Source organism: Lynx canadensis, chromosome B1 (genome assembly GCF_007474595.2).
Source record: "Lynx canadensis isolate LIC74 chromosome B1, mLynCan4.pri.v2, whole genome shotgun sequence".
Lineage (NCBI taxonomy): Eukaryota > Metazoa > Chordata > Mammalia > Carnivora > Felidae > Lynx > Lynx canadensis.
The window spans coordinates 97232575-97258215 of NC_044306.2; the positions used below are offsets into that span (position 1 = coordinate 97232575).

General features: G+C 35.4%; 1 protein-coding gene across 1 annotated transcript; it reads right to left on the reverse strand.

The window, feature by feature from the left end:
* Positions 1–3357: 3357 nt before the first annotated feature.
* On the reverse strand, positions 3358–21032 carry PLK4 (polo like kinase 4). Its single transcript, XM_030313104.2, has 16 exons — positions 20723–21032; positions 19965–20060; positions 19061–19156; positions 18864–18978; positions 15339–16359; positions 13928–14028; positions 11490–11857; positions 10554–10658; positions 9895–9997; positions 8750–8899; positions 7891–8024; positions 7706–7797; positions 7411–7558; positions 5965–6105; positions 4069–4175; positions 3358–3661 (listed from the first exon to the last, which is right to left on the reverse strand). The coding sequence occupies exons 1-16, from the start codon at positions 20750–20752 to the stop codon at positions 3613–3615; spliced, it is 2856 nt and encodes a 951-aa protein (XP_030168964.1). The 5' UTR covers positions 20753–21032; the 3' UTR covers positions 3358–3612.
* Between the last annotated feature and the right edge of the window lie 4609 nt (positions 21033–25641).

The following is a 25641-nucleotide window of genomic DNA, read 5'->3' on the forward strand; positions in this document are numbered from 1 at the left end:
AGAGTCCCCCTTAGGATCTCTTGTAGGGCTGGTTTAGTGGTGATGAATTCCTTCAGTTTTTGTTTGTTTGGGAAAACCTTTATCTCTCCTTCTATTCTGAATGACAGACTTGCTGGGTAAAGGATTCTTGGCTGCATATTTTTCCTGGTCATCACATTGAAGATTTCCTGCCATTCCTTTCTGGCCTGCCAAGTGTCAGTAGATAGGTCTGCTACTCCCCTTTTGTGTCTACCTTTGTATGTTAAGTCCCATTTATCCCTAGCTGCTTTCAGAATTCTCTTTATCCTTGTAGTTTGCCAGTTTCAGTATGATATGTCATGCAGAAGGTCGATTCGTTACGTCTGAAGGGAGTTCTCTGTGCCTCTTGGATTTCAATGCCTGTTTCCTTCCCCACATTGGGGAAGTTCTGAGCTATGATTTGTTCAAGTACACCTTAAGCCCCTTTCTCTTTTTTTCTGGAATTCCTATGATACAGATATTGTTCCATTTGATTGAATCACTTTGTTCTCTAATTCTCCCCCCATACTCCTGGATCTTTTTATCTCTTTTTCTCAGCTTCCTCTTTCTCCATAATTTTATCTTCTAATTCACCTATTCTCTCCTCTGCCTCTTCAATCTGAGCTGTGGTCGCCTCCATTTTATTTTGCACCTCACTTATAACACTTTTTAATTCATTATGACTGTTTTTAAGTCCCTTGATCTCTGTAGCAATAGATTCTCTGCTGTCTTCTATGCTTTTTTTCAAGCCTGGCAATTTAAATTCTATGACTATTATTCTAAATTCTTGTTGTTATGTTGCTTAAATCTCTTTTGATAAATTCTTTAGCTGTCACGTTTTCCTGGACTTTCTTTTGAGGAGAATTCTTCCATTTCATCATTTTGGTAGTTTTACGTCCCTTATGAGTTTTAAAAGCTTGTTATATGATCTGCACCTTCAAGCACTGCTGTATTAAAGGGGGCAGTCATACACTGTCCAGAGCCTGGCACTTTAGGAGGTGTTTTTTGGAGAGTGTTACTTGCTCTCTGTTGTGACTGTGGTTATTTTATTTCCCTACCCGTAGTGATGTGTTGGATCCTCCACCAGGTATGCTTTGATTTGTTCCTTGAAGTAGCCCTGGAAAGGAAAACAAACAGGAAACAAAAACACGCAAACACACAAATAAACAAATAAAAAAAAACACTAAAATCCTAAAATCCAAAAGCAAAAAACCAGAAACACCAGCTACAAGTAAGGAACAGGGTGGAAGCAGTGCTGATAGAAGAGCACATACAAAGAGAAAAATGACAGGGGCAGAGGAAAAAGAAAAAATAAACATTGACCAGGCAGAGAGACTAAATGGCTTAATCCAGAGAGAGAGAAAGGAAAATAAGGAAGGAGGTGGGGAAAAAGAAATGAAGATAAAGTTACCCAGACAGAGAAACAATATGGCTTGATTATTCCAGAGAGAGAGAAAGGAATGTAAAGGAGGTATAGAACATGTATCAAGAGAATGGATTAAATATGCCTGTTTAAACAAATCAATAACCAGAGTAACCAGCCTAGAAGAGGGAAGAGGTAAGGAGAAATGGAGGAGAGAATATATCCATATATCCAGAATTGTCCTAGAATTTATCCAGGCAATGCTGCAGCGCTGTTCTGGAGACGCTGTCCATCTAGTTCCACAGCATCCCGCTCCAGTAGATATGCAGTTACCCTGTGCTGAGGGGCATGGTTTGGTGTAGGCTCGTCCTCCCTCCACTGTGGGCCTGGCAGACCGATCCTGAGGCCCTGCCTTGGTGGTGGTGGGGAGAAAAATGGCGCCCCCCTTGTCTCTTCTCCATTACCTGGTGCCCAAATCACTCCTTTGGAGCCATCTTCATTGTCCTGCAGGTGCAGATGGGGCTGTCTCACTCTGCCGACACCTTTGCCCCAGGGGCTTGGCTGGAATTTAAACTCCTGCTCTGTGCAGCCCAGTACTGGGAAAGTGCCTCCTGACATGAGGTCCCAGCTGGTTTTGTTGTGTGCCCCAGCCCTTCAGGGGAGGGGACTGGTTTCTCCTGCTGCAGACTGCACCCCCGATCTACCACTGAACCCAGAGTTGGCTCCCCTCCTCCCTAGGTGTGTGAACAGGACAGCCGCCCAGTCTGAAGATGGGGACCTGCAGTTAAGAGATGGGATCCCTCTCCGTCCTGGTCTGAGGTTTTCTCTTGTCCAGATAGTTTTACGCTTTCCCCAGCCACTTCTCTTCCCCGTTTTCTCTCACCAAAGGGCATCCCCTCCCCTCCATGCCTACGTGGCCCGTTTTATCTCCCCCAGTTCGCAATCACCCCACGTCCGGTTCCACGTTGTCCCCTTTTCTCCCTGGTAGATTCAGTCTCTTTTCTTCCCAGACTCTTGGGGTTCAAAGTCCTTTGGCTTCAGCCCTTCTTTGTTTGGGAGACGTGGGAAGTAGGATTCCCCTACTTCTCCACCATGTTTGCTCCACTGTATTTACTTTTGACTCACTATATGGATTTCTGTCTTTGTGAATTATCTGCTCATATCTTTTGTCCATATTTCTATTGGGTTGTCTTTTTCTTATTTACTCTGCAATATATGTTGCAAATTATTGTTCTTCTCATTGCCTTAGGCAACATCCAAAACAATGTTGAATAATTGTGACATTAGTTATTGTATCTACTAAATGGAATTAGCTCAATATTTCTGGTTGTAAAAAACAGTAGGAAACATTAAGTTAAACAGCCTTTATCATGTTTACATAATTTTATTCCAGTCCTATTTTACCTTGAGTCTTTCATTATGAACGGCTATTCCACTATCAATCTTTTCTTCATCTTATTATTGCATTAAGTTCTATATTGTTAAAATGTTTGTCATTAAATATACAGATATTTTCAGATAAAGTATAGAGAAACAATGTATTTATTATTTGCAAAATTAATTCTAAAAATTTAACTGGTTCCTAACAGGCAACAAAATTTTTAAATGAATTTACTAGTAATTTACTTTAAAATGTTTTTAATTAAATGAATCAAAGATAAGCAACTTATTACTGTATTTATTATTTTTTTATAAAATGCATTTCAGAAATGTTTCATTAGAAACTGGTGCTACAAAAATAAATATAAACAATATACATGTTTACATATGTTACTTATAACATAAATACACATTTACATGTTCAAATATTCAAAAACTCCAGCATGTTTTTTCCATGATTCTCAACATGTCTGAGAAGTAGGGAAAACAATAAAAAAAAAGCATAAATACCACACACCATTCATATTTTTGCTTTTTAAAAGACTGTTCAATACAAACATACGAACACAAAGTTTGGGGGCATTTGTCTAAAAGCAAAGTCAGGAATACTATTTTAATCTATGACCAGTTCATATTATAAGTTTTATTCTGCTTTGTTTTTTTCATTAGGTTATATCCATTATGGTACAGGTTAAAACTGTCTTTTACAGAAAGGCTTTCTGAAGGCTTTATTTATATTAAATAAAAAAAGTCAACTTTACTTGAAAGCCAACAAAGTTATTTATTAGACTTAAAATATCTAAAACGAGTTTTAATCATTCAAAATTAGGATTTGGATTAGAAAACATCAAAAGATGGAATGGCAAGACAACTTAGCAATTTCTGTTTGATGTATTCTGGTAGTTTTCATTTTCTCCATACCCTAAGTGAAGCAAGAAAAAAAAGACAAAACATAACTTAATTACTTGTTTGTATGTAAGTACCAAAAGGCATATTATATTTTTCAATAGTTCTTCAATGAGAAGAGGCACCGCAGAAAACTATACAAAATCATTTGAGTAATACCTAAATCAAGTTAAGCATATCCATGTGCTTCCTTTTAAAGAGACCACTTTCCAAATGTATTTAAATAATAAAAAGAAAATTAGGTCAAAAAACTGGAACCGGCTATATATATAATTTCTAAAACAAGTTTAAAATTGGATTCTTTTAATTAAATTGAAGGCCCTAAAGAACATACAAAACCTTATTAAATCATTTATTTCAATATATAGAGAAAAAAAAATTATATCAAAGGCTAAATGTCAACCATTATTCTAAGAACTTACCTAGTTGTTTGACCATTTGGTGATGTGTAACTGATGGAAGACACTCCTGCTTGCACAACCAACTGGGACCCATCATTGAACTGAACCCACACAGCTCCACTAGTTAAACTAGAAAAACAATAAATGCAAAATTACTATATAGTAGAAGATTTAAAGTTCTTAAAAGTACTCATGTTTAACAGGTTTTCACCTAGTTTTTTTTTTTTCTTTAAAAAAAAGCAACCCTCTCAGATAACTACAAATTTGGGGCTGTGATGGTAGTAACACTGAGAATATTCATATCTTTTTAGATATTCCTTTAATAGCTGGGGCATTATAATATTAAAGTATTCAAATGAATCCTTTTTCCCATTTATTTCTACTAGTATGTTGAGTAGTTTTGCATCCCCTCCCGTACCCCCTACACCTCATTAGCATTTCTAACAAGAAGAGATTCAGGAAACAACAAAAGTAACATTTTCTTAAATTGTAAGATTCTTTGTATTTTCTGTCCTTGGGTCACAGGAATTTCTCTTCTACCTGAGAATGTTACAACTTAGCTTTTGCAACTTGTTCCTTTAGTCACTGATATTGATATAGTCACTAATATACAATGTGCCACTCCAAACAGCAGAGAAGGAGACATGGACACTGGAATCAACAGACCTGGGTTGACATCCAGATTCTGCCAACTAATGAGTAGGACTATGCAAGTCAGTTAACAATTATAAGCCATAATTTTACTACCTATAAAGGAGATAACACCCAACTTTACTAGGTTTTATTTTGGGGAATAACAAGACAATATATATGAAAAACATGGCACCGCATAGCAGGTACTCACCAAATGCTGAGTTCCCTTCATTTATTTCCTACCCACAGAAAGGTTTAGGCTGAATTTTAAACTTCATTGGCAAGTAAAAATTACATGCACTATGCTCAAGTCTCCAACCTTCAAGCTTTCAGATAATATACACATTTAGGCTCATACCTACATATAATTCTGTAAGTTTGGAAGTCAATGTAGACTTAATTTTTAAATGCAAAAATCCTTTTCTGCCTAATGAAAGTTACTATAGTAATAGATTACAAAAAGTTTCTAAAACTTGAATGTCATAAACATCATTCTCAATTCCTAACAATCAGCCACTATCATGACACTTCTATTCTGCCTTTTTTTTTTTTTTTAATTGAAGCATAGTTGACATTCAATGTTATGTTATATTGAACTTCAGGTATATAATACAGTGATTCAACAATTCTATACAGTATTCAATACTCACCATCTGTCACCATACAACTATATTCCCTATATTATACTTTTCATTTCTGTGACTTATTTGTTTCACAACTAGAAGTTACAAACTAAAAGTTTGTAACGCTTAATCTCCTTTACCTAGTTTGCCAATCGTCTTCCCCTCTGGCAACTATCAGTTTGTTCTTGTTCTCTGTATTTATAAGCTTGTTTGTTTTGTTTTTTTAGCTTTCACATGTAAAATCATATGATATTTGTTTTTCCCCCGACATGTTTCACTTAAGGCCCATCCATGCTATGACAAATGGCAAGATTTTATTCTTTTTTATGGCTGACTAATATTCCATTGTATATATACACATACATCTTCTTTATCCACCTATCAATGGACACTAGGCTTTAGAACACTTGTTTTTAAAACTTTAAAAACAAAATCACCTATACCTTAACAATCTGTTATCAACAATACCTAGATTCTTCCAAGTGTATACAAATAAAAAATGTCAAAATGTTTAATATAATCAATGTAAAAAAAGGTATAAAAACTTACTTGCAAAGAGAAATTTGCAAGTAATAATTTATATTTTTTGGTAATTGTCTAATCACTATAAAAACCAAAGAAATTCATACTAAGAAAATTCACTTTTCTAAGAACTTCTCACCTGTGTAGCCCAACCAACATTTTTCACAAAAACAGATTTCAAAAGTTGTGCTGATTTAGGAAGACAATCTTTTAGACTACTAGAAGGGATGTTTGTTCCAGAAGCTGCAGCTGTAAGGCCATGTCCTTCATTTGTAACCATCTATAAACATTAAAAGGAAGATATTATTCCCCAGCCAAATTCAGCAAAAATAGAAGATGACTGGATTTTCATTAGCTTAAAATAATTTTTTAATAACAAAGTTAAAAACTTGAAATATAAACATATAAACAATAAGCTTCAGATTTAAAGTACTAATAAAAAAATGTAAATATATAACTACATTACAGAAAATTAGAAAAATGCAGAAGAAAAATCACATAGTTGCAATTTTCATGTGGGAAGTTTTTCTTTTTTTCCCAAGGTATAATTTTTCATAACTGCAATTATAGGATATATGTACATGTGTGTAAGTATACATACATAGATAAATTTATTTAATTTTGCATTTTTTCCTATATTGCTGTAGTTTTTATTGGCATGATAGTTCACTGAATAAAAATTTAATAAGTTTATGTAACCATGAGACTATCATGGATATTAAAGCAGTAAATGATATTTTACTAGTAAAAATAAAATGAGGGGCACCTGGGTGGCTGAGTCAGTTAAGCGTCTGACTTCAGCTCAGGTCATGATCTCATAGCTGTGGGTTTGAGCCCCACATTAGGCTCTGTGCTGACAGCTCAGAGCCTGGAGCCTGCTTCACATTCTGTGTCTCCCTCCCTCTCTGGCTCTCGCCCCGCTCACACTCTGTCTCTATCTCTCTCTCTCAAAAAGTAAATAAACATTAAAAAAAAAAATAAAATGATACATATATTAATATATTTAGCTTTTTCCTAGAGGGGTCAGGTTAGGCCTCACTGAGGTAACATTTAAACTGAGACCTGAAGGGGTCGTCTAGGTGGCTCAGTCGGTAGAGTGTCTGACTTCAACTCAGGTCATGATTTTGTGGTTCTTGAGTTTGAGTTCCGCATCGGGCTCTGTGGTGACAGGTCAGAGCCTGGAGCCTGCTTCAGATTGTTTCTCTCTCTCTCTCTCTCTCTCTCTCTCTCTCTCTCTCTCTGTCCCCTCCCCTGCTCACACTCTGTCTCTCTCAAAAAATAAACATTAAAAAAAAAAAAAAAACAAAACTAAGCTGAGACCTGAAGGATGAGAAAGAATTAGCCATTAAGAAGTTGGAGAAAAGTTCCAAGTCAAGTGAATAGCATATGAAAAGGCCCTGAAAGTTTGACTTTCTTGAAGAACTAAAAGAAGGCTCCTGAGGCTCAAGAATAGAGAGTGTAAAGTAGGAAAGGAAAAAGTAGGCAGGTGATAGTAAGGCCATTATAAGGAATTTAAATTTTATATGAACGGCATGAGGCAATCACTGAAGAGTTTAAAGTATAAAAGTGACATATATTTACTTACAGAAGGATTAAATATTGGTGCCTGTTTTGGAGAAGCATCACTATTTATGCCCATTTTACTCAAAGATGCTCTCTCCCTCATCAAGTAGTTTGGATCCACAGAAGGAAGAGGTGATAAGGTCTTAGGTGAACTAGTAATACCAGGTTTTCTGAAGGGGAAAGAAATGTTCAAATATATTCCCTTAAAGCTTTCAAATTACAGAAAACTAAAAAGTGTTCATAATGTAAACATCAAACATTTTTTTACCATTTCCTACACAATTTAGGCATATTTAAAAAAATTTTCAAGCATTTACCTTCCTATGATTATTGGGAAAAATGGAGCACTTCCACTTTTCTTTTCCTCTTCTGAAATTACTGATTCCAGTGCTAAGCAAATATGATGGCCCTATTTAAAAAAATAGTGCTTTTTGTCATTACTTCACTTCATTTGGAATCACTATTAATTGGTATGAAAAACCTATCACAAGTATGTACATACCTCATTTGCATGGTCCATATACATTTTTATTTCCCCTTTCAAGCTATTAATTTCACTTTCACCTTTTAACGTATAAGATTTCCCTGTCTTTTCAATCACCTGAATTAAATCTTCGGTTTTGTGTATCTTTGCTCCTTAAAGAATAAAAAGAAAACCATTCTTTCATCATTTCTTTAAATATTCCTGTTTATATTCATTACCATACCAGTACATAATAGCTCCTAGATAAGGTATCATTTATATTCACTCACTGATCAGAAATAAAATGAGGCTCTCAAAGTATTCGATAAATATAGGCCATCCATTTTTCTTTTCTGCATTAATCTGATTTATATCCAATACTTCTATATTTTAAAAAATTACTAATCTCATACAAAAACATAATTGAAAGATAGTTATATGTGCACTGTGTGAGTGTATGTGCTAGGTGTCCCTTAAAGGAGGGAGCTTTACTGATTAAAAATTAAATCATCTTTATAGAACAGATTTAGAAAATAATATTCTCTGGTTCAACCCTATCCTTTTGCCACATTTATAATTCTCATAATTTGGTATATGTCCATTTGAGGTTCTACTAAGCAATAGGATATTGTTTATTTCATGTAATTTTGTACTATCAACCTGAATGTTGTTAAATTTGAGCTAAATAGGGAAAGAGGACTAATACACATATTATAGAATAAGTTTATTATGAAAGTATATATAAATACAAATTTGTTAACATAATTAACATACACTGTGCTGTGTAATTTATTTGTATGACTATACATCTTAAAGATTTGTGGTGCTGAATTAAAAAAAAAAACTACTAAATTATAAACTAAAGGGAAAAAAATTACCATTTTTAAATGGTACTTACCATCATAAAACCAGACCTCAAAATCAGCACCAGGGGAATTCTCCATCAAAATGCATTTAGCGTATTTTGTAAAATAAGTGATTTTGGGTGACTTAGATCTTACAAGGTGTACAAATCTGGAAGCATACTGATATTTTCGCCAGTACTTCTCTAGGGGGAGAAAAAGAAAAAAAATTATCTAATATTAGGAAATAAAGTGTTGATTTGACATACAAATTTCACTGAAAGTTTAATAATTGATATCTACTCTTCCTCAAAAATTCAAGTTGATAGGTTAGTAACCTCATTACCAAAATAAGGTATTGTAGTGATGTAAGTCTATTATTTTAATGAAAACTAAAGATAGTATAATACAATTCTCCAGAAGTATATAACAAAATCTGATGACTAGTATCATGATTATTTAAAAGAAATCTTTCTTTGAATCATTGACTCCTTATTATAAGTAAAGATTCCAGGAAAGTTTTAATAAATGAAATAAAAAAATTTCTACCTGAGATATCAGCATCAGACTCTCAGGAAAAGATATGGTTCTCTTTATGTTAGTAAAGCATAGAATTTTGTGGTCCCAATATACAAAAGTAAGTTTTTGCAATTCCCTGTAACTATAGTCACTTAGAGTATTTAAACAGTCTTGTCTACCTGTTTGCATTCCTAATAGGGTTAGATTAGATATATTTTCTTGTTTGTTTCTAAAGTCACCTCAGTGACATCTTACTATTCAATATTTAATTCCCCCCATCCATAATATCCAGAAACTGGACAAGGAGTCATTTGGTTAACCATAATTATAAATGATCACTTATGTAGCATAGTTATGGTTTTAAAAGTCAAGAATTAGATATTTCAAGTTGAATTTTAAACATGATTCTAGACAAGTTAGTAACTAAACAAGTGTACAAGTTATATTTGTGTGATATATGACTAATATTCCAGTTAGTTTTTATTTAAATATGTGACAACACAGAATATGAATAAATTTGGATTTGGATTAGTAAGGTCTACCATATCTCACCACATATAAAGAATGAGAACGTGAGCTACAGCCTGCCTGAAGCAAGACATTTACAATCTATGATATTCTCATATATAGAGTTTATGTATATATAAATTATCTAAGTTTATTCCCTGGTAAATTTACATACCTGGTAAATTGTCAAAGCTATACCTACTGATGTTGTCAGTAGGGGATGGTGGTCTATCAGCAAGAGGAAAACCTCTTCCATCATTTGGATAATAAATAGTGATCTGCCAAAAAATTGTTTAAGAATTCTAATTATATGCCATTAAGTTAAAGTGCTGTATTTCGTTAATAAAATTTGAAAAGCTCACATGTAAAATTAAAATATTATTTTATTGAAAATGCTAAATATTCTCTAGAAGTCATTATTTTGCTTTTCAAACTTAAGCTTAAAGTTCAGATTTTGCTACAAGTTATAATTATTTTTGAAACCACAATAATTAAATATATCTAGTATACTATTTTACTTTTTGAATTTAAGAGATATTATCATATTAAGAAAACCAATTTTTTAAAAGATTTTTTAAAGTTTATTTATTTATTTTGTGAGAGAGAGAGAGGGAGAATCTCAAGCAGGCTCTGTACTGTTACCATGGAGCCAGATGCAGGGCTCCATCTCACAAACTCTGAGCCAAAATCAAGAGTTGAATGCTTAACCAACTGAGCCACCCTGGTCCCCCAAGAAAACCAATTTTTAAAACTTTTAACAATATCCCTGTAGAATGAATTGGAATGCTAAATGATAATTTGAAGTTGCAAGATAATAAAGTAAAGCCACATTACCATGTTTCCGTCACTAGATATTTGAAGAACTTCTTTCACATATTCTTGAGATGTATGTTCCTTTAGAAGCTCCACACATACCTCCTCTGAATCAAGTATACTAACCTTAAAAAAAAAACACAAAAAGACTAAAATTTAACAACAATACTCTTGTTTACTACAATAGCTCTGACATATACAATACTTAAAAGTACTTAACCATAGCAGAAACAAAACTTAAAGTCAAAATCAAGTGGCTGCTTCTCTGCAAGTCTAAACCAGGGGTGTATTTGAGCACAACTGTGAAACATACGGAGCAAAGGTAAGAAGGCATAATTAAGTGTGAAATGATAACCAGTAAGCAGAATGAAAGCAGAAGGTAGGGGTGGAGAATAAAGACTTTGAAAAGACAATAGCAAGCCAAACAAAGGCAAGACTGGGTGAAATAGAAAACAAGGTATAAACAGAGAAAGATGGAATTAAAAAATAAAAATCACTATTTCCAATTCATACATCAATTTAAACTCTAAACTTGATTTTATGCATATTCCTTTTCTTTAAATAGTTTAGTATCAGATGTTAAAAAAAATTGTATTTTCTATTTTACCTTTCTAAGACTGGCCTAAATACAGAAACAAAAGTAAAAGATAACATTAATTTAGTAATTGCAGCTGTGAATAAAATAATACTTAACACAGTATTTAGCCAGTGTTATTTTTAAATATTTCTCATTATTAATAATTTAAAATTCAAAAGTTATCAGTATCAATTCACCATTCTTAAAGTAGCCAGAAGAAAGCAAGAGCTATTTTTCTATAAACTCCCAGTCTCTTTTCTTTTAAATGAGTTTATCATGTAAATATCAAAAGTACAGGGACTAAAGAAACATATTTGACACAGGAAACCATATACTCAAGGAAAATATCACATAGTAATTTAGAAAAATGATAGACATACCACAGCCTTTTTCGTTTTCTGTCTAATTGGTTTTAACCTGTAAGCAGTCAAAGGAGATGTGATGCTTCGTAATGTACGTTTCTGATAACCCAATGGTGGCTCCATACCCCTAGTCTTGCTTTGTTCAGAAAGAGGATCTGAGCCAAAAATAGATTCTTGTTGAATTATCTCAGGTTTACTTTGAAATGCAGTCATATATTTCATGGTATTCAGCTGTTTTGTAGAATGCACATTATCAGAAGCATCGGGGCTCTTTTTGGCTCGTGTATCAGTCCAAGCATTTCTTGATCTGTCCTGCAAATCTGGATGGCCCTGGAAATCTCTGTTTGGGCTAATGCTGTTGTGCTCGGCAGTTTCTCTTAAATGAGCTATAATATACACAGAATTAAGCAATTTAGTGCATAATTAAAAAACTGAGTCTTCAGAACACAATGTCATGCTGGTATTATTTTAACAGGAATTTTTTTTGAGGTACAAAAGAGATCTAGTAAAAAACGCTCATGTTTCTAACAAATACACAGTTTTATGATATGACATAATAAAAGAATGACTTTAAAAGAATATTTGAAGCCAGATTGAAAAGAAATACCTTTATACTCCTAAAACTAAGAAAATATATTATTATGAAATTATTTATTCAATCAAGGCAAAATCTAGTCACGTGGGGTCACTTACTAATTCTAAAACAAGCAACTGCCAATGCTCCAATAAGTACAGATTTGAGAGGAATTCCAAGGTAATCATTCTATGTAATATATAAATTTACCCTCTTTAAGCTGAGGACCATCTATTCCATCTTTACTTACAAAATATGCAAGTAAAAGAAAAAACAATATACGAAATAGCTTTAATAATATTTAATAATACAGGCATATTTGCATCACAATCTAAAAGTTCTTGTTGAGGGGCGCCTGGGTAGCTCAGTCGGTTAGGCGTCCGACTTCAGCTCAGGTCATGATCTCACGGTCTGTGAGTTCGAGCCCCGCGTCGGGCTCTGTGCTGACAGCTCAGAGCCTGGAGCCTGCTTAAGACTCTGCGTCTCCCTCTCTCTCTGCCCCTCCCCCACTCACACTCTGTCTCTCTCTCCTCAAAAATAAATAAACATTAAAAAAAAAAAGTTCTTGTTGAATTTTACCCATATCTATTTTATGTGATTTTAGAGTTCACAAAAGAACATTATTTTTTTTTAATCCCTTAAAATGATTAGACTACATTCTAAGGCAATTTTTTAAATGCTAACCTCTAAATATTTGTATTGCAATTTTTTCCTTAAATGACTTCTTAGTGCCTTTCCTCCCCCTACTCCCAATGACAGAAAATATTTTGTACCAAATAATATACTTTAAAATTGCAGCAGCACCAGATTATAAACAAGCTTATTTCTCCTTTTCAGATATATCCATATTACCAAATAAAAGTACCTATAAACACAACAGAAGGTTAAGTGCAAGATTACATACATGGCAATTTTATAGTTTAAAAAACATAAACTTGAATTATCATCATCAACAAGTACACATAAAAAGATTAATTCCCTTTTAGACTCTTGAAAAGAATATATAATTTTTAAAAAGAAAAAAAGAAAGACTTGAGGTGACATAACAACTCTGCTTAGATTACAGTCATATTAAATACTCTTTATCTGAAGTAACATGATACTTAGTAAAAAATGATCTCCTCCTCCCCATATGTTTTCTTTTCTATTCTCTTTTTTCTCATCATTATTTTCCAACCCACCTTCTGTGAGTCTGTCATGTTCATTAATAAGAAATGTTTAACTTTCAAACTCTATACCTAAAATGACTTGGATGACAGCTGTTTAAAAATGTTTTAGGTTTTGGGGTGCCTGGCTGGCTCAGTCAGTAGAGCATGTAACTCTTGATCACAAGTTCATGAATTCAAGCCCCATGTTCAGCCTAGAGCTTACTTAAAAAAAAATGTTTAGGTTGTAGTGGTTGGGTACTTTAGCATTACATGAGGTCCCATCAATAAACCATGATGTCCATATCAGCCTCTACTTAAAAATAAGGTCAACCATCTTTTGATTATTTTATAGGCATTGATAGGTGCTTACTATACATAGGCTGTAAGAGCATAGGGATAAAAAAGTTTCTGAGCCAGGCTGCTTTGGATTAGAATCCAGGGTTGGAATCCTGGCTCCCCTACTTATGGGAGTGTAGCTTGGCAAATTAAGCTCTGTATAACACAATTTCCTCATGTGTAAGATAGGGCTAATGATAATATCTTCTATTTTGTGTGTGAGAATTTAGTAAGTTAATATTTGTTAAGCATTAAGGACAGTAGCTGATAGAACAAATATTTAAAATGAGTAAAGAGTTATTATTACCGTTACTGTAATATAGTTTATGGAAAATATATTATTTTCTTTTTTTTGAAAATGTATTATTTTCTTAAGAAGCCCCAAACAGAAAACGTACCCTTTATTTGCAGATTCCCAAACCACTGTTGTACCATTTCAGTCTGTGATGTCTGGTCTGGAAACGGAAAAGGAGTTTTTCCTGGACCAAGATGATTGGAGCTAAACAGAGAAAAAGAATTCTCAAAAATTAATAAAAAATTATCAGGTAATAACTTTTTAAGATAAAAATATTTTAAAAAGGTAGTTATCTTTTGATCTGAATATCTGAAAATTTTAGGGTAACTGTAGAAACCAATATTTGCATAACCAAAATGTCTCTAAGAAGCTAAACTTCCAGACCAAAATGCCCATACTGTGACAATGTTTCTATTTTTTTTTTTTTAATTTTTTTTTTTTCAACATTTATTTATTTTTGGGACAGAGAGAGACAGAGCATGAACGGGGAAGGGGCAGAGAGAGAGGGAGACACAGAATCGGAAACAGGCTCCAGGCTCTGAGCCATCAGCCCAGAGCCTGACGCGGGGCCCGAACTCACGGACCGCGAGATCGTGACCTGGCTGAAGTCGGACGCTTAACCGACTGCGCCACCCAGGCGCCCCGTGTGACAATGTTTCTATATAGCTACTGCCCTCTTGTAATTTAAGCATAAAAACCAAAGAACAGAAAACGGATAAAATAAACACTACAGTAACTGAAAAAATTAGCCTTCATGTGAGAAGCAGTCAGTAATATGATTACTCATCATTGGCTCAGCCTGTGTGTGTGTGTGTGTGTGTGTGTGTGTGTGTGTGTGTGAGAGAGAGAGAGAGAGAGAGGAGAGAGAGAGAGAGAGAGGGAGAGAGGGAGACAGAGAGAGAGAGAGGGAGAGGGAGAGGGAGAAAGAGAGAGATAAAGGTGGGGGGAGAAGGAGAAAGGGAGGGGAGAGGGTGGAAGGTGGGGAGAGAAAGAAAGAATGAATAGTTACTATTAGAGTACTTTAGGAATCAGACACATTTAATATACTTTGCACTACAGACCTGCTTCATATAAAATGAAAAATGAAAATAAAAATTCTAAAATATTAAAATACTACAAAGACATTCATGAGCACATACATTCATTTTGAAAGTCTCTTAACTATAAGTAAAAATCATCATTCTGGGGGCACCTAGGTGGCTCAGTCAGTTAAGCGACTGACTGCAGCTCAGGTCATGATCTTGCAGTTCGTGAGTTCCCGTCTCGTGTCGGGCTCTGCACTGACAGCTCAGAGCCTGGACTCTGCTTTGGACTCTGTGTCTCTCTCTCAAAAATAAATAAATGTTTTAAAAAAATTAAAAAAAAAATCATTCTGATTCTCTAATAAGAAATAGAAATCATAGTTAAGAACATCTGATGTTAGAAAAAATTAACCCCCCTTAGTTAGGTGCAGCTTCATATTTGTGCTAATGTAACATTTATAGAAAAAATGCTTTTGATAGAATTATTCTTACAGTGCTTGATCATTATCAGGTCTTTCAAAAGATCCAGAACTATTGCATGTCTTTTCCTTAAAGACGTGAAAAACATTGACATTGCTGTTTGTAGGTGAGTATCTTTCTTCGTCTACTCCTGGTCTTTTGGATTTTGACAGCATTTCAGCTGAGTGACATCGTTCCATTGTATTTGTTTTTGCTCGAGACTGACTATTAAAAGTGCCAGATCTATCAGAGGAATGGGCTCTGCGAAGGTATCGAGAGTGTGGCCTTTCTTCTGCATCCTGGATTACTCTTCCCCTTCCACTATTACTGGTTTCTTGTTCTTGGTTTCCCCACTGAGTATAAAAACTGCTTCCATCTCCTGAAGAAGAAAAATCGCTTGTATTTTTATTATTTGGAAATATAGTCATTTTATTTGGGAGTGGCTGACCAATCAAAAGTCGTCTTCTGTCAAATAAACTACCACTTATACTGGTACTGGAAGAAGCTGTAATTGCAGTAGAAATTGTGGCATGTCCACTGTCAATGGAGTCTTCTACAGTTCCTAAATCTTTACTTTTTGTTGAAGAATTTCGGGACATAAAAGGATGGTCTAATACTGAAGACAAACTTAAACGATCTGCTGGATTTCTACGAAGTAACTGGTGAATAAGGTCCTTGGCCTCTCTTGTCAAAAAAGTTGGCATTTCATAATCTGCCAATACTACTTTATTTAATGTGTTCTTGACTGTGTCAGTGTCAAATGGTGGTCTCCCAATAAGCAACGTATAAAACATACAGCCCAAGGACCAAACATCAGATTCAAGTCCATGTGCACTTCGAGTTGCAATTTCTGGTGAAATGTAATTAGGAGTTCCACATAATGTATAGTGCTTTTCATGTGGCATTTTCAATTGAGTTGCCAGCCCAAAATCAGCAATCTTGATGTTCATATTACGTGTAAGTAAGAGGTTAGAAAGTGTGAGATCCCGGTGTAATATACCATGAGAATGGAGATACAACATTCCTGTGATGATCTGGTGCATGAAGTGTCGAGCTGTTAGAACGCAAACAATAAAATTTACAATTTAGAAAATCTGAAAGGTTCAGTACTTACAATCTTAGAATTCAGTATTTAGAAACCCAAGTACATGTGCCACAATATTACATTAGAACACCAGCTTGCAGCTTAGTAGTTTGATAAACCAAAATACTACTATGATAATTTCTTAAGATTTTTAAACTTTTAAAACAACTAGGCACTTCTGCTAATCTTTGTCCTTCCTAACTGATGCATTAAGGAGTTTAATATTATTAGCAATTGGGAGAGACTTGAGTAACTAGGGTACCCAGAAGGCCATAGCAATTAAGAGAAAATATTTATAATTGCATGAACAATTCATAAATACATTTTATTGTAAAAAAGAAAAGAAAGCAAGTAAAGTTCCTCTGATGTCCTCCCAAGCCCTAACAAAAAAATAACCGCTATTAATAGTGTATATATATTATTTTATATAAATTTACAGAAATACACTGTAATAAATGTTATATGTAAAAAGGTATAGAAATATATATATTCATTACTTTTTTCCCCACTTCACAGTATTTCTTGAAATATTTCCATATCAGTACACATAAATCTTCATTTTATTTAATTGCTATTAATGAGTAATTTCTGTTACTTCAAGATTACAAAAACATAGCAATAAACATTCTGGAAATGCTTGTTTTCTTGTGCATATGTATGGGGTGGTTCTCTATGTTAAATTCAAGCAATAGAATCACTGGGTTGAAGGATAAAATTTAGCATTTTAAGGAGCACCTGGGTGGCTCAGTCAGTATAGCATGAGACTCTTATCCTCAGGGTTGTGTGCTCAAGCCACACATAAAAAAAAATTAGTATTTTAATACTTGCCAAATTGTCCTCCAAAAGGTTGTATTTTCATGCACATCCTTGTTAAAAATTGGTAGTCTCAATCCAATGATTGAAAAAATGGTATTCCATTATCTTAGTTGGCATTCTTTTGATTATACTATAGAGTTTGAGCATCTTTTCATACATTTATTTATTGGCCATTTGTACTTTCTCTTCTGTGAAGTCTGCTTAGATCCCTTGCCCATTTTTCTACTGGACTATCCTTTTTTGTTAGGCAGCCCTTGTATTTTTTTTTAAAAGTTTATTTAATTATTTTGAGAGACTGTGGGAGCTGGGGCAGGGTGGGATGGGGAAGGGGAGGGAGGGGGGGGAGAGGGAGAGAGAGAGAGAGAGAGAGAGAGAGAGAGAGAGAGAGAGAATCCTAAGGAGTCTCCATGAGGTCAATGTGCAGAGCCCAATGTGGGGCTCGAACCCACGAACTGTGGCCGAAATCAAGAGCCAGACGCTCAACCGACTGAGCCACCCAGGCACCCCAACATCCCTTGTATTTTTTTAAATTAATTTGCCAGTCATACAGTTTACAAATATTTACTCCTATCTTTGTTTTAAATTTGACCTAACCTTTTATCAAACACGTTCTTAATTTTAATTAAGTCAAATTCATAATTCTTTTCCTTTATAGTTTTTATAGTTTGTCTTATTTAAGAAGGCCTTACTCTTACACAGTATTAAAAAAAATGCAATACTCCTCATTAACATGCATACGAATATTTTTTAACTTGTATTATTACCTTGAATCAAAGAATATGAACATTTGCATATTCAATACATATGTCCAAACTGTTTTCAAATGGGTTATAGACTTAAATATACAAAAAGTGTAACAACAATCACATTTTAGCTTACCTGCAATCTCAGTTACCAGGATGAGATAACTAGAAAACAATTATTTGTGTGACGACTTACGGACCTTATTTGATACTAATCTGAACAGTAAAAAGTTACTTATAAGAAACTGGAGAAGTTGAAACTGACTACACATTTGATAATAAGGAATTATTGGGTGTGATAATGATTCTGTGGTTACTGTTATTGTTTTTTTAAGTTCTGATCTTTTAAAGATATATACCAAAATATTTATACATACAAAGATGTCGATGTCTACAATTAGCTTGAAAATACTATGGAAAATTGAGGAATAAGAACTGTACAGATGAAACATTTGATCATGAATTGATAGTTTTGGAAGCTGAGTGGTAACTTCATGAGGGCTCATTATACTACTCTCTCAACTTATATGTTTCATATTTTCTATAATAAATGATTTTAACAGTTATCTGTGTTTCACTTAGAAACTACTTTATAGACATCAATAGCATTATAAACAGTTTATTTCTAGATTTAAAAGGATACTAAATTGCTACCAATGATTTAATTTAAAATGTGGTTTTGGGGAAAGATGGATAACGAATTTCTCCTTTTACTTCTGTAATGCTTGAATTATTTACAGGAATTAGCAGCTTTTCTAATTTTGAGGGGATGAGAAGTCTCCTTTTCTAACCCAAAGTAATTGAAACAGTTTTATTAAGCGTTACAAAATAGCACATTCCTCAAAAACTAGTTTTTAAAGAGTAAAATTTATATATACCAAAAAAAAAAAAAAGAAAGAAAAAGAAGCCACCTACCTTCATTTTCTGAGAATGGTTTCATTCTGTTCTTTAGATACCTGTTCATTTCTCCATTATGGCACATTTCTAATACTAGATATACATAATTGTTATCTTCAAAATAGTTATACAACTGAAATGTAAAAGGGCACAGTAAGTGATAAAATATAAAAATTCAATGTTCTTAGGTTACATCTACAAAATTTGTATCTTACCTCTAAGATAGAAGGATGTTTCAATTGGCAATGTATTTTCACCTCATTTTGGACTCTCTGTACCATTCCAGCTTTGTACATGGCTTTTTTATCTATCTAAAAATAACATGAGACATTTAAATGTTGATAATAAACTTCTAAATGTGAAGTTTTCAAAAATTAACTTTGAAGAGAAAGTATACTTTAAAATATTGTTAAGTCCTTTTATCTACTTATGAGATCAATTTACTCTGTGTGTTTTCCCCATACACCTAACAAAGAGCTTGGCACAGTGAACATTCAGTAAGTTTACCCAATGTATTCTAGTATCTTCTCCCAACTGAAAGAATTTAATAGCACAGCAATCATATCTATAACAACAACAAAAACAACAAAAATCTAGCCAAACTTTATTTTTCCCCTGTTCCTCTTTTTCTTCTAGACAAGCTTTAAAACAAAACTTCCCTTCCCTTTCCCTGCTTTTTAAGATAAGTGATTCTTAATTTGCTTGTGTACTCCTATTAGAATGACCCCCTAACAATCAAGAAAATTTTAGGTTGTTACAGTGTAATATAGAACTATGCACAAGTAGTACTCATTATTATAAACAAATTATTTGTTCTTTGATGTCTATCAATTACTCCAAGTTTTCATAACAAATACTAGGTTTACTGAACATTAATGAAAATAAAACACTTATTTAAGCATAGTCAAGGTTCTCCTAAGATGTATCTGTAAAGTCAATTGCTGGACTTGGCACTAATTGCTGGACTTGGCACTATTGTCTTCTGCCTAAGCAATGAGTTCTCTCTACCCATTAAAAAAAAAAAAAAAAAGGCTCACAGGTAAGGAGTTTCTGGCATCTCAAGTCATCTCTCTAATTACCTGCAAAGTAGAGGTGAAAATTTGATTAATATATTCTTACCATTTTGATTGCAACTTCCAAACCAGTGTGAACGGACTCAGCTCTGTAAACACCAGCAAATGATCCTTTACCAAGCAGACTGCCAACTTTAAAATCCTTAAAAGTTAAAATGAAAGAACATGTGTGATGACTCACAGGAATAAAGAAGAAAGAGAAGAAGAGACTGGAAAAAGACGATAAAATGGATCGGGAGGGGAATAGGAATTTAAATTCAAGCAGGTATTACACCTCAATAGAGCAGGTGTCTGGGGTAGAAAGCATGTTGACGCCTTGCGGGGATCCCTGAAAGTCTAGGCTTGGCTTCAAGATACAGCACCCTAATGAACTGCTTCCTCAACCTCAATGCAGCTTCAGCACCTTGCTCCCATCTCCAGCCAACCCCTGGGAGCAGAGGGCACGGGTGGAATCCCGCCGCAGCTCCCGCCGGAGGTAACCGCCATCCCCCAGGAGAAGGGGGAGGCAGCTTTGCCTTGTTCTAGCGCGGCAGCCCCGGCGGGATAGCCAACTTGAAGCCTTGGTGTTTGGAGACAGAAGGGCGGGGCCGCGAGCGACTCACCTGTACCCCACCACCCCAGCCAGAGGGGCGGGGCGCTCCGCCCCTAGACAGGCAGGCCTGACGGTTAGGACTCTCCCAAAGCACCTCAGCGCCCACCCCGCAGCCGTTAGATTCGTCTGGTCCCCCTTCTGCAGTAGTCTCGAGTCCCGCCACTCCAACTCCCCCACCGCCCACCCCGCGGGGGATTGCCAAGTCTTTTCACCTCGATCTTCTCCCCGATGCAGGTCGCCATATTTCCAGGCTCAGGCCTGTGCTCCCCAGATTAGCTTCCTTCACGTAGTCCCTTCTAGGCAGCGCTCCAAGCAGCCAGCCGGTCTTGGCGCCCATCAGGCTTGGCTCTCTAGGCCGCCGCTCCTGGCGACGGCTGCACGGCTACCGAATGGCCTCCCGGGCACCTTCCGAGACCTGGGCGGCGCCTCTGCGCTCCCATTTTGAAAAACTCCCGCCGATTGCCGTCCTTGCCAGACTGGTGGTGACGTAAAGAGACCGGCCGCTGTGGAGAGGCTGCGCCCGGTGCGCATGCGTAACAGGCTCTGCTTCACGGCTTGGTGAAGTTTCATTAGGGCCTAGGACCGGAAGTGCTCGGGCGTCTTGTGGCAATACTGGGAAATGTTGGCAGTCAAACTTTCAGAAGACCGGGTTCGCTGTGAGTAAACGAACTAGACTGAAAGAGGAGACTTACAGCTGGTAGGCTACTCAATTCACGGTCTGGAAAACTAGTTCCATTTCTGTAAAGGATTTTAAGAGTTCAAACGTTTAAACTTGACAGAAGAGCATAGGAAAAAAAATATTACCTAGCTTAAACACCATTTACACCTCTGTTTATTCCATCGGTTACTGCAATGAATGTGTGCGGTGCTTTAAGAAATTGAACTCTGTTCTTTATTTTTGGCATATTGCTATGAATTATAATGTCATTTGTATAGCCACTTAACATTTAAGAGATCTCAGACTATTGATCAAAAGAGACCTTTATAAGATTGGAATGATCCACTTTTTGCAGATGAAAAGATTGTGGTATTCATTAAGGATTTATAATGAACTACTACACAAACATAGATCTTCTGTTTATAAATGGAAAACTGTTTTCTTTTACATTAATGGATATATTAAGTTTACTTAAGTTTGTCTACTTGCAAACTAAAATACTATTTAGAGAAAAGTCAACTTTTCCCTTCATTTCTGGACTCCTTCCTTAAAGGTTATATGTTCTAATGCTTGAACGGTTGGTTTCAGAGTCCAGTCTTCCAAGTAGCCTTGCTTTGCCGTTGAATTTTTAGAAATTCATATAATTGACTATCCATACTGGGTTTTTTTGTGGGTTTTTTTTTTTTCTTGAGGGGGGGCAGGATGTTAATCCTTTATTCCATTAATATCAGGTAGTATATTGACTTTTTTAAAAAGGCAGTTTTTCTTTTGTTTTTTGTTTCTTTTAATGCGAGTATAGTTAACATACAGTGTTATATTAGTTTCACATGTACAATATAGTGATTCAACAATTCCATACATCACCCAGTTCTCATCATGACAAGTGCACTCCTTAATCCACATCACCAATATCACCTATCCAACACCCCCCCACACACACTTCCCCTTTGGTAACCATTGGTTTGTTCTTTGTAGCTAAGAGTCTGTTTCTTGGTTTGTGTGTCTTTTTTTCCTTTGACCATATGTTTTGTTTCTTAAATTTCACACATGAGAGGCACCTGAGTGGCTTAGTTGGTTAAGCATCTGACTCTTGATTTTGGCTCAGGTCATGATCTCATCGTTTGTGGGTTTGAGCCCCACATCAGGCTCCATGCTGGCAATGGAGAGAGCCTGCTTGGGATTCTCTCTCTCTCTGCTCCTCCCTCTTTCTCTCTTTCAAAATAAATAAACTTAAAAAAAAATTACACACATGAGTGAAATCATATGGTAAAACTTTCTATGACTGATTTATTTGGCCTAGCCTTATTACTCTCTAGCTCCATCCATGTCATTGCAAATGGCAAGATTTCATTCTTTTTATGGCCGAATAACATTCCGTTATGCATATGTATGTGTATATATACATACACACACAATGTTGGCTATTCTGGATTTTTTGCCTCTCCACATAAATTTTAGAGTTTTTGGTTTAAAATTTTTTTTTTAACGTTTATTTATTTTTTGAGACAGGGAGAGACAGAGCATGAACGGGGGAGGGTCAGAGAGAGGGAGACACAGAATCTGAAACAGGCTCCAAGCTCTGAGCTGTCAGCACAGAGCCCGTCGCAGGGCTCGAACTCACGGACCGTGAGATCATGACCTGAGTCGAAGTCGGCCGCCTAACCGACTGAGCCACCCAGGCGCCCCTAGAGTTTTTCGTTTTAAATTTTGTTTATTTTTTGTTTGAGTATAATTCACACAATATTACTTTAGTATCAGGTGTACAGTGATTCAACAGCTCTATACATTATGCTGTGTTCCACCAGAAGTGTGGCTACTTTCTGTCACCATACAATGCTATTATAATATTATGGACATATTCCCTGTGCTGTGCCTTTTATTCTGTGACTTATTCAGCCCATAATTGGAAGCCTATATCTTCCATTCCCCTTCATCCATTTTACACATCCCCCCACACTCTTCCCTTCTAGCAACCATCAGTTCTCTATATTTATATGTCTGATTCTGCTTTTGGCTCGTTTATTCATTTTGCTTTTTAGATGCCACATATAAGTGAAATCATATGGTATTTGTCTTTTCTGATTTCACTTCATACTTCATGTGTCTATCCACGTTATTGCAAATGGCAAGATCTCATCCTTTTTCATCGCTACGTAATATTCCTGTGTGTGTGTGTGTGTGTGTGTGTGTATTCTTTACCCATTCATCTATCTGTGGACACTGGGTTGCTTTCATATCTTGGGTATTGTAAATAATGCTGCAGTAGACATAGGGGTGCATATATCTTTTCATATTAGTGTTTTGTTTTTTTTAGGTGAATACCCAATAGTGGAATTACTGGATCATGTACTATTTCCATTTTTAATTTTTTGAGGAACCTCCATACTGTTTTCTACAGTGACTAACAATTTACATTCCCACCAACACACACAACAGAATGCCAGGGCTCCTATTTCTCCACATCCTCATCAACATTTGTTATTTCAGTTCTTTTTGGTTCCAGCTGTTCTGACAGGTGCAGGTGGTATCTCATTATAGTTTTGATTTACATTTCCCTGTTTAATGATGTTGGCCTCTTTTCATTTGTTTGTGGCCATCTAGATGTCTTCAAAAAAATTTTTTTTTAATATTTATTTTTGAGAGAGAGAGAGAGAGAGAGCAAGCAGGGGAGGGGCAGAGAGGGAGGGAGACACAGAATCTAAAGCAGGCTCCAGGCTCTGAGCTGTCAGCACAGACCTGACATGGGGCTTGAACTCATGAGCTGTGAGATCATGACCTGACCTTAGCCAAAGTCGGATGCTCAACTGACTGAACCACCAAGGCACCCTGGATGTCTGTTTTAGAAAAATGTCTCTGCAGGTTCTCTGCCGATTTTTAATTGAATTATTTGTGTGTGTGTGTGTGTGTGTGTGTGTGTGTGTGTGTGTGTTGTATGAGTTCTTCATATATTTTGGTGTGTGTGTGTGTGTGTGTGTGTGTGTGTGTGTGTTGTATGAGTTCTTCATATATTTTGGATATTAACCTCTTATCAGATATATCATTTGCAAATATCTTCTCCCATTCAGTAAAGTGCCTTTTTGTTTTGTTGATGGTTTCCTTTGCTGTGCAAATGCATTTTAATTTGGTGTAGTCCCAATATTTATTTTTGCTTTTGTTTCATTTGGCTCAAGAGTCATACCTAGAAAAATGTTTCCATGGCTGCTGTCAAAGAAATTACTGCCTATGTTTTCTTCTAGAAATTTTATGGTTTTGGGTCTCATATTTAGGTCTTTAATCCATTTTGAGTTTATTCCTGTGTATGGTGTAAGAAAATGGTCCAGTTTCACTCTTTCACATGTGGCTGTCCAGTTTTCCCAGCACCATTTATTGAAGACTCTGTCTTCTCGCCATTGTATGTAAATTCTCGCCTCCTTTGTCATAGATCAACTGACCATATAAGTGTAGGTTTATTTCTGGATTCTCTGTTGTATTTCATTGATGTATGTATCTTTTTTTTTTTCCCAGTACCCTGTTGTTTTCATTATGACATCTTTGTAATCTCTCTTGAGATCTAGAATTCTGATGCCTCTACCTTTTTTCTTCTTTCTCAAGATTGCTTTGGCTATTTGGGGTCATTGGTGGCTCCATACAAATTTTAGTATTATTTGTTGTAATTCTGTGAAAAATGCTATTGGTATTTCAATAAGGATTGCATTGATTCTGTAGAGTGCTTTGGGTATATGGACATTTTAAGAACATTAGTTCTTCCAATCCATGAGCATGGAATATGTTTCCATTTATTTGTGGCGTCTTCAGTTTGGTTCATCAGTGATTTGTAGTTTTCAGAGTATGAGTCTTTCACCTTCTTGATTAAGTTTATTCCTAGGTACTTTATTCTTTTTGGTGCAGTTGTAAATGGAACTGTTTTCTTAATTTCTCTCTCTGCTACTTTGTTATTTAGTATATAGAAATGCAGCTGATTTCTAGGTATTAATTTTGTATCCTGCAAGTTCACTGGATTCACTTATTCTAATAGATTTTTTGGTAGAGTCTTTAGGTTTTTCTACATAAAGTATCCTGTCATCTGCAAATAGTAGCAGTTTAAATTCTTCTTACCAATATGGATGCCTCCTCTTTTCCTTGTCTGATTGCTATGGCTAGGACTTTTGGTACTATGGAGAATGAAAGAGAAGAGAATGGACATCCTTGTCTTGTGCCTAATCTTAAAGGAAAATCTTTCAGTTTTTTTACCACTGAGTATGATGTTAGCTTGTATTTTTCATATATGACCTTTATTATGTTGAGATATGTTCCCTCAAAACGCACTTTGCTGAGAATTAATATTTTCAGATGCTTTTTGTGCATCTATTGAGATAACATGATTGTTTAATCCTTTGTTTTATTAATGTGTATAACATTGATTTGTGAATTTTGAACCATCCTTGCAGCACAGGAATAAATCCTGCATGAATATTTGAATGGTCCTTTTAATGT

Excerpts from the sequence above, each read along its gene's own strand:
- PLK4 (XM_030313104.2), bottom strand. The coding sequence starts at position 20,752 with ATGGCGACCTGCATCGGGGAGAAGATCGAG. Across the intron at positions 20,061-20,722 it reads GCATCGGGGAGAAGATCGAG|GATTTTAAAGTTGGCAGTCT; the intron begins GTGAAAAGACTT and ends TTAACTTTTAAG. Across the intron at positions 8,025-8,749 it reads TGAGGTCTGGTTTTATGATG|GAGCAAAGATACACAAAACC; the intron begins GTAAGTACCATT and ends TTATTCTTTAAG.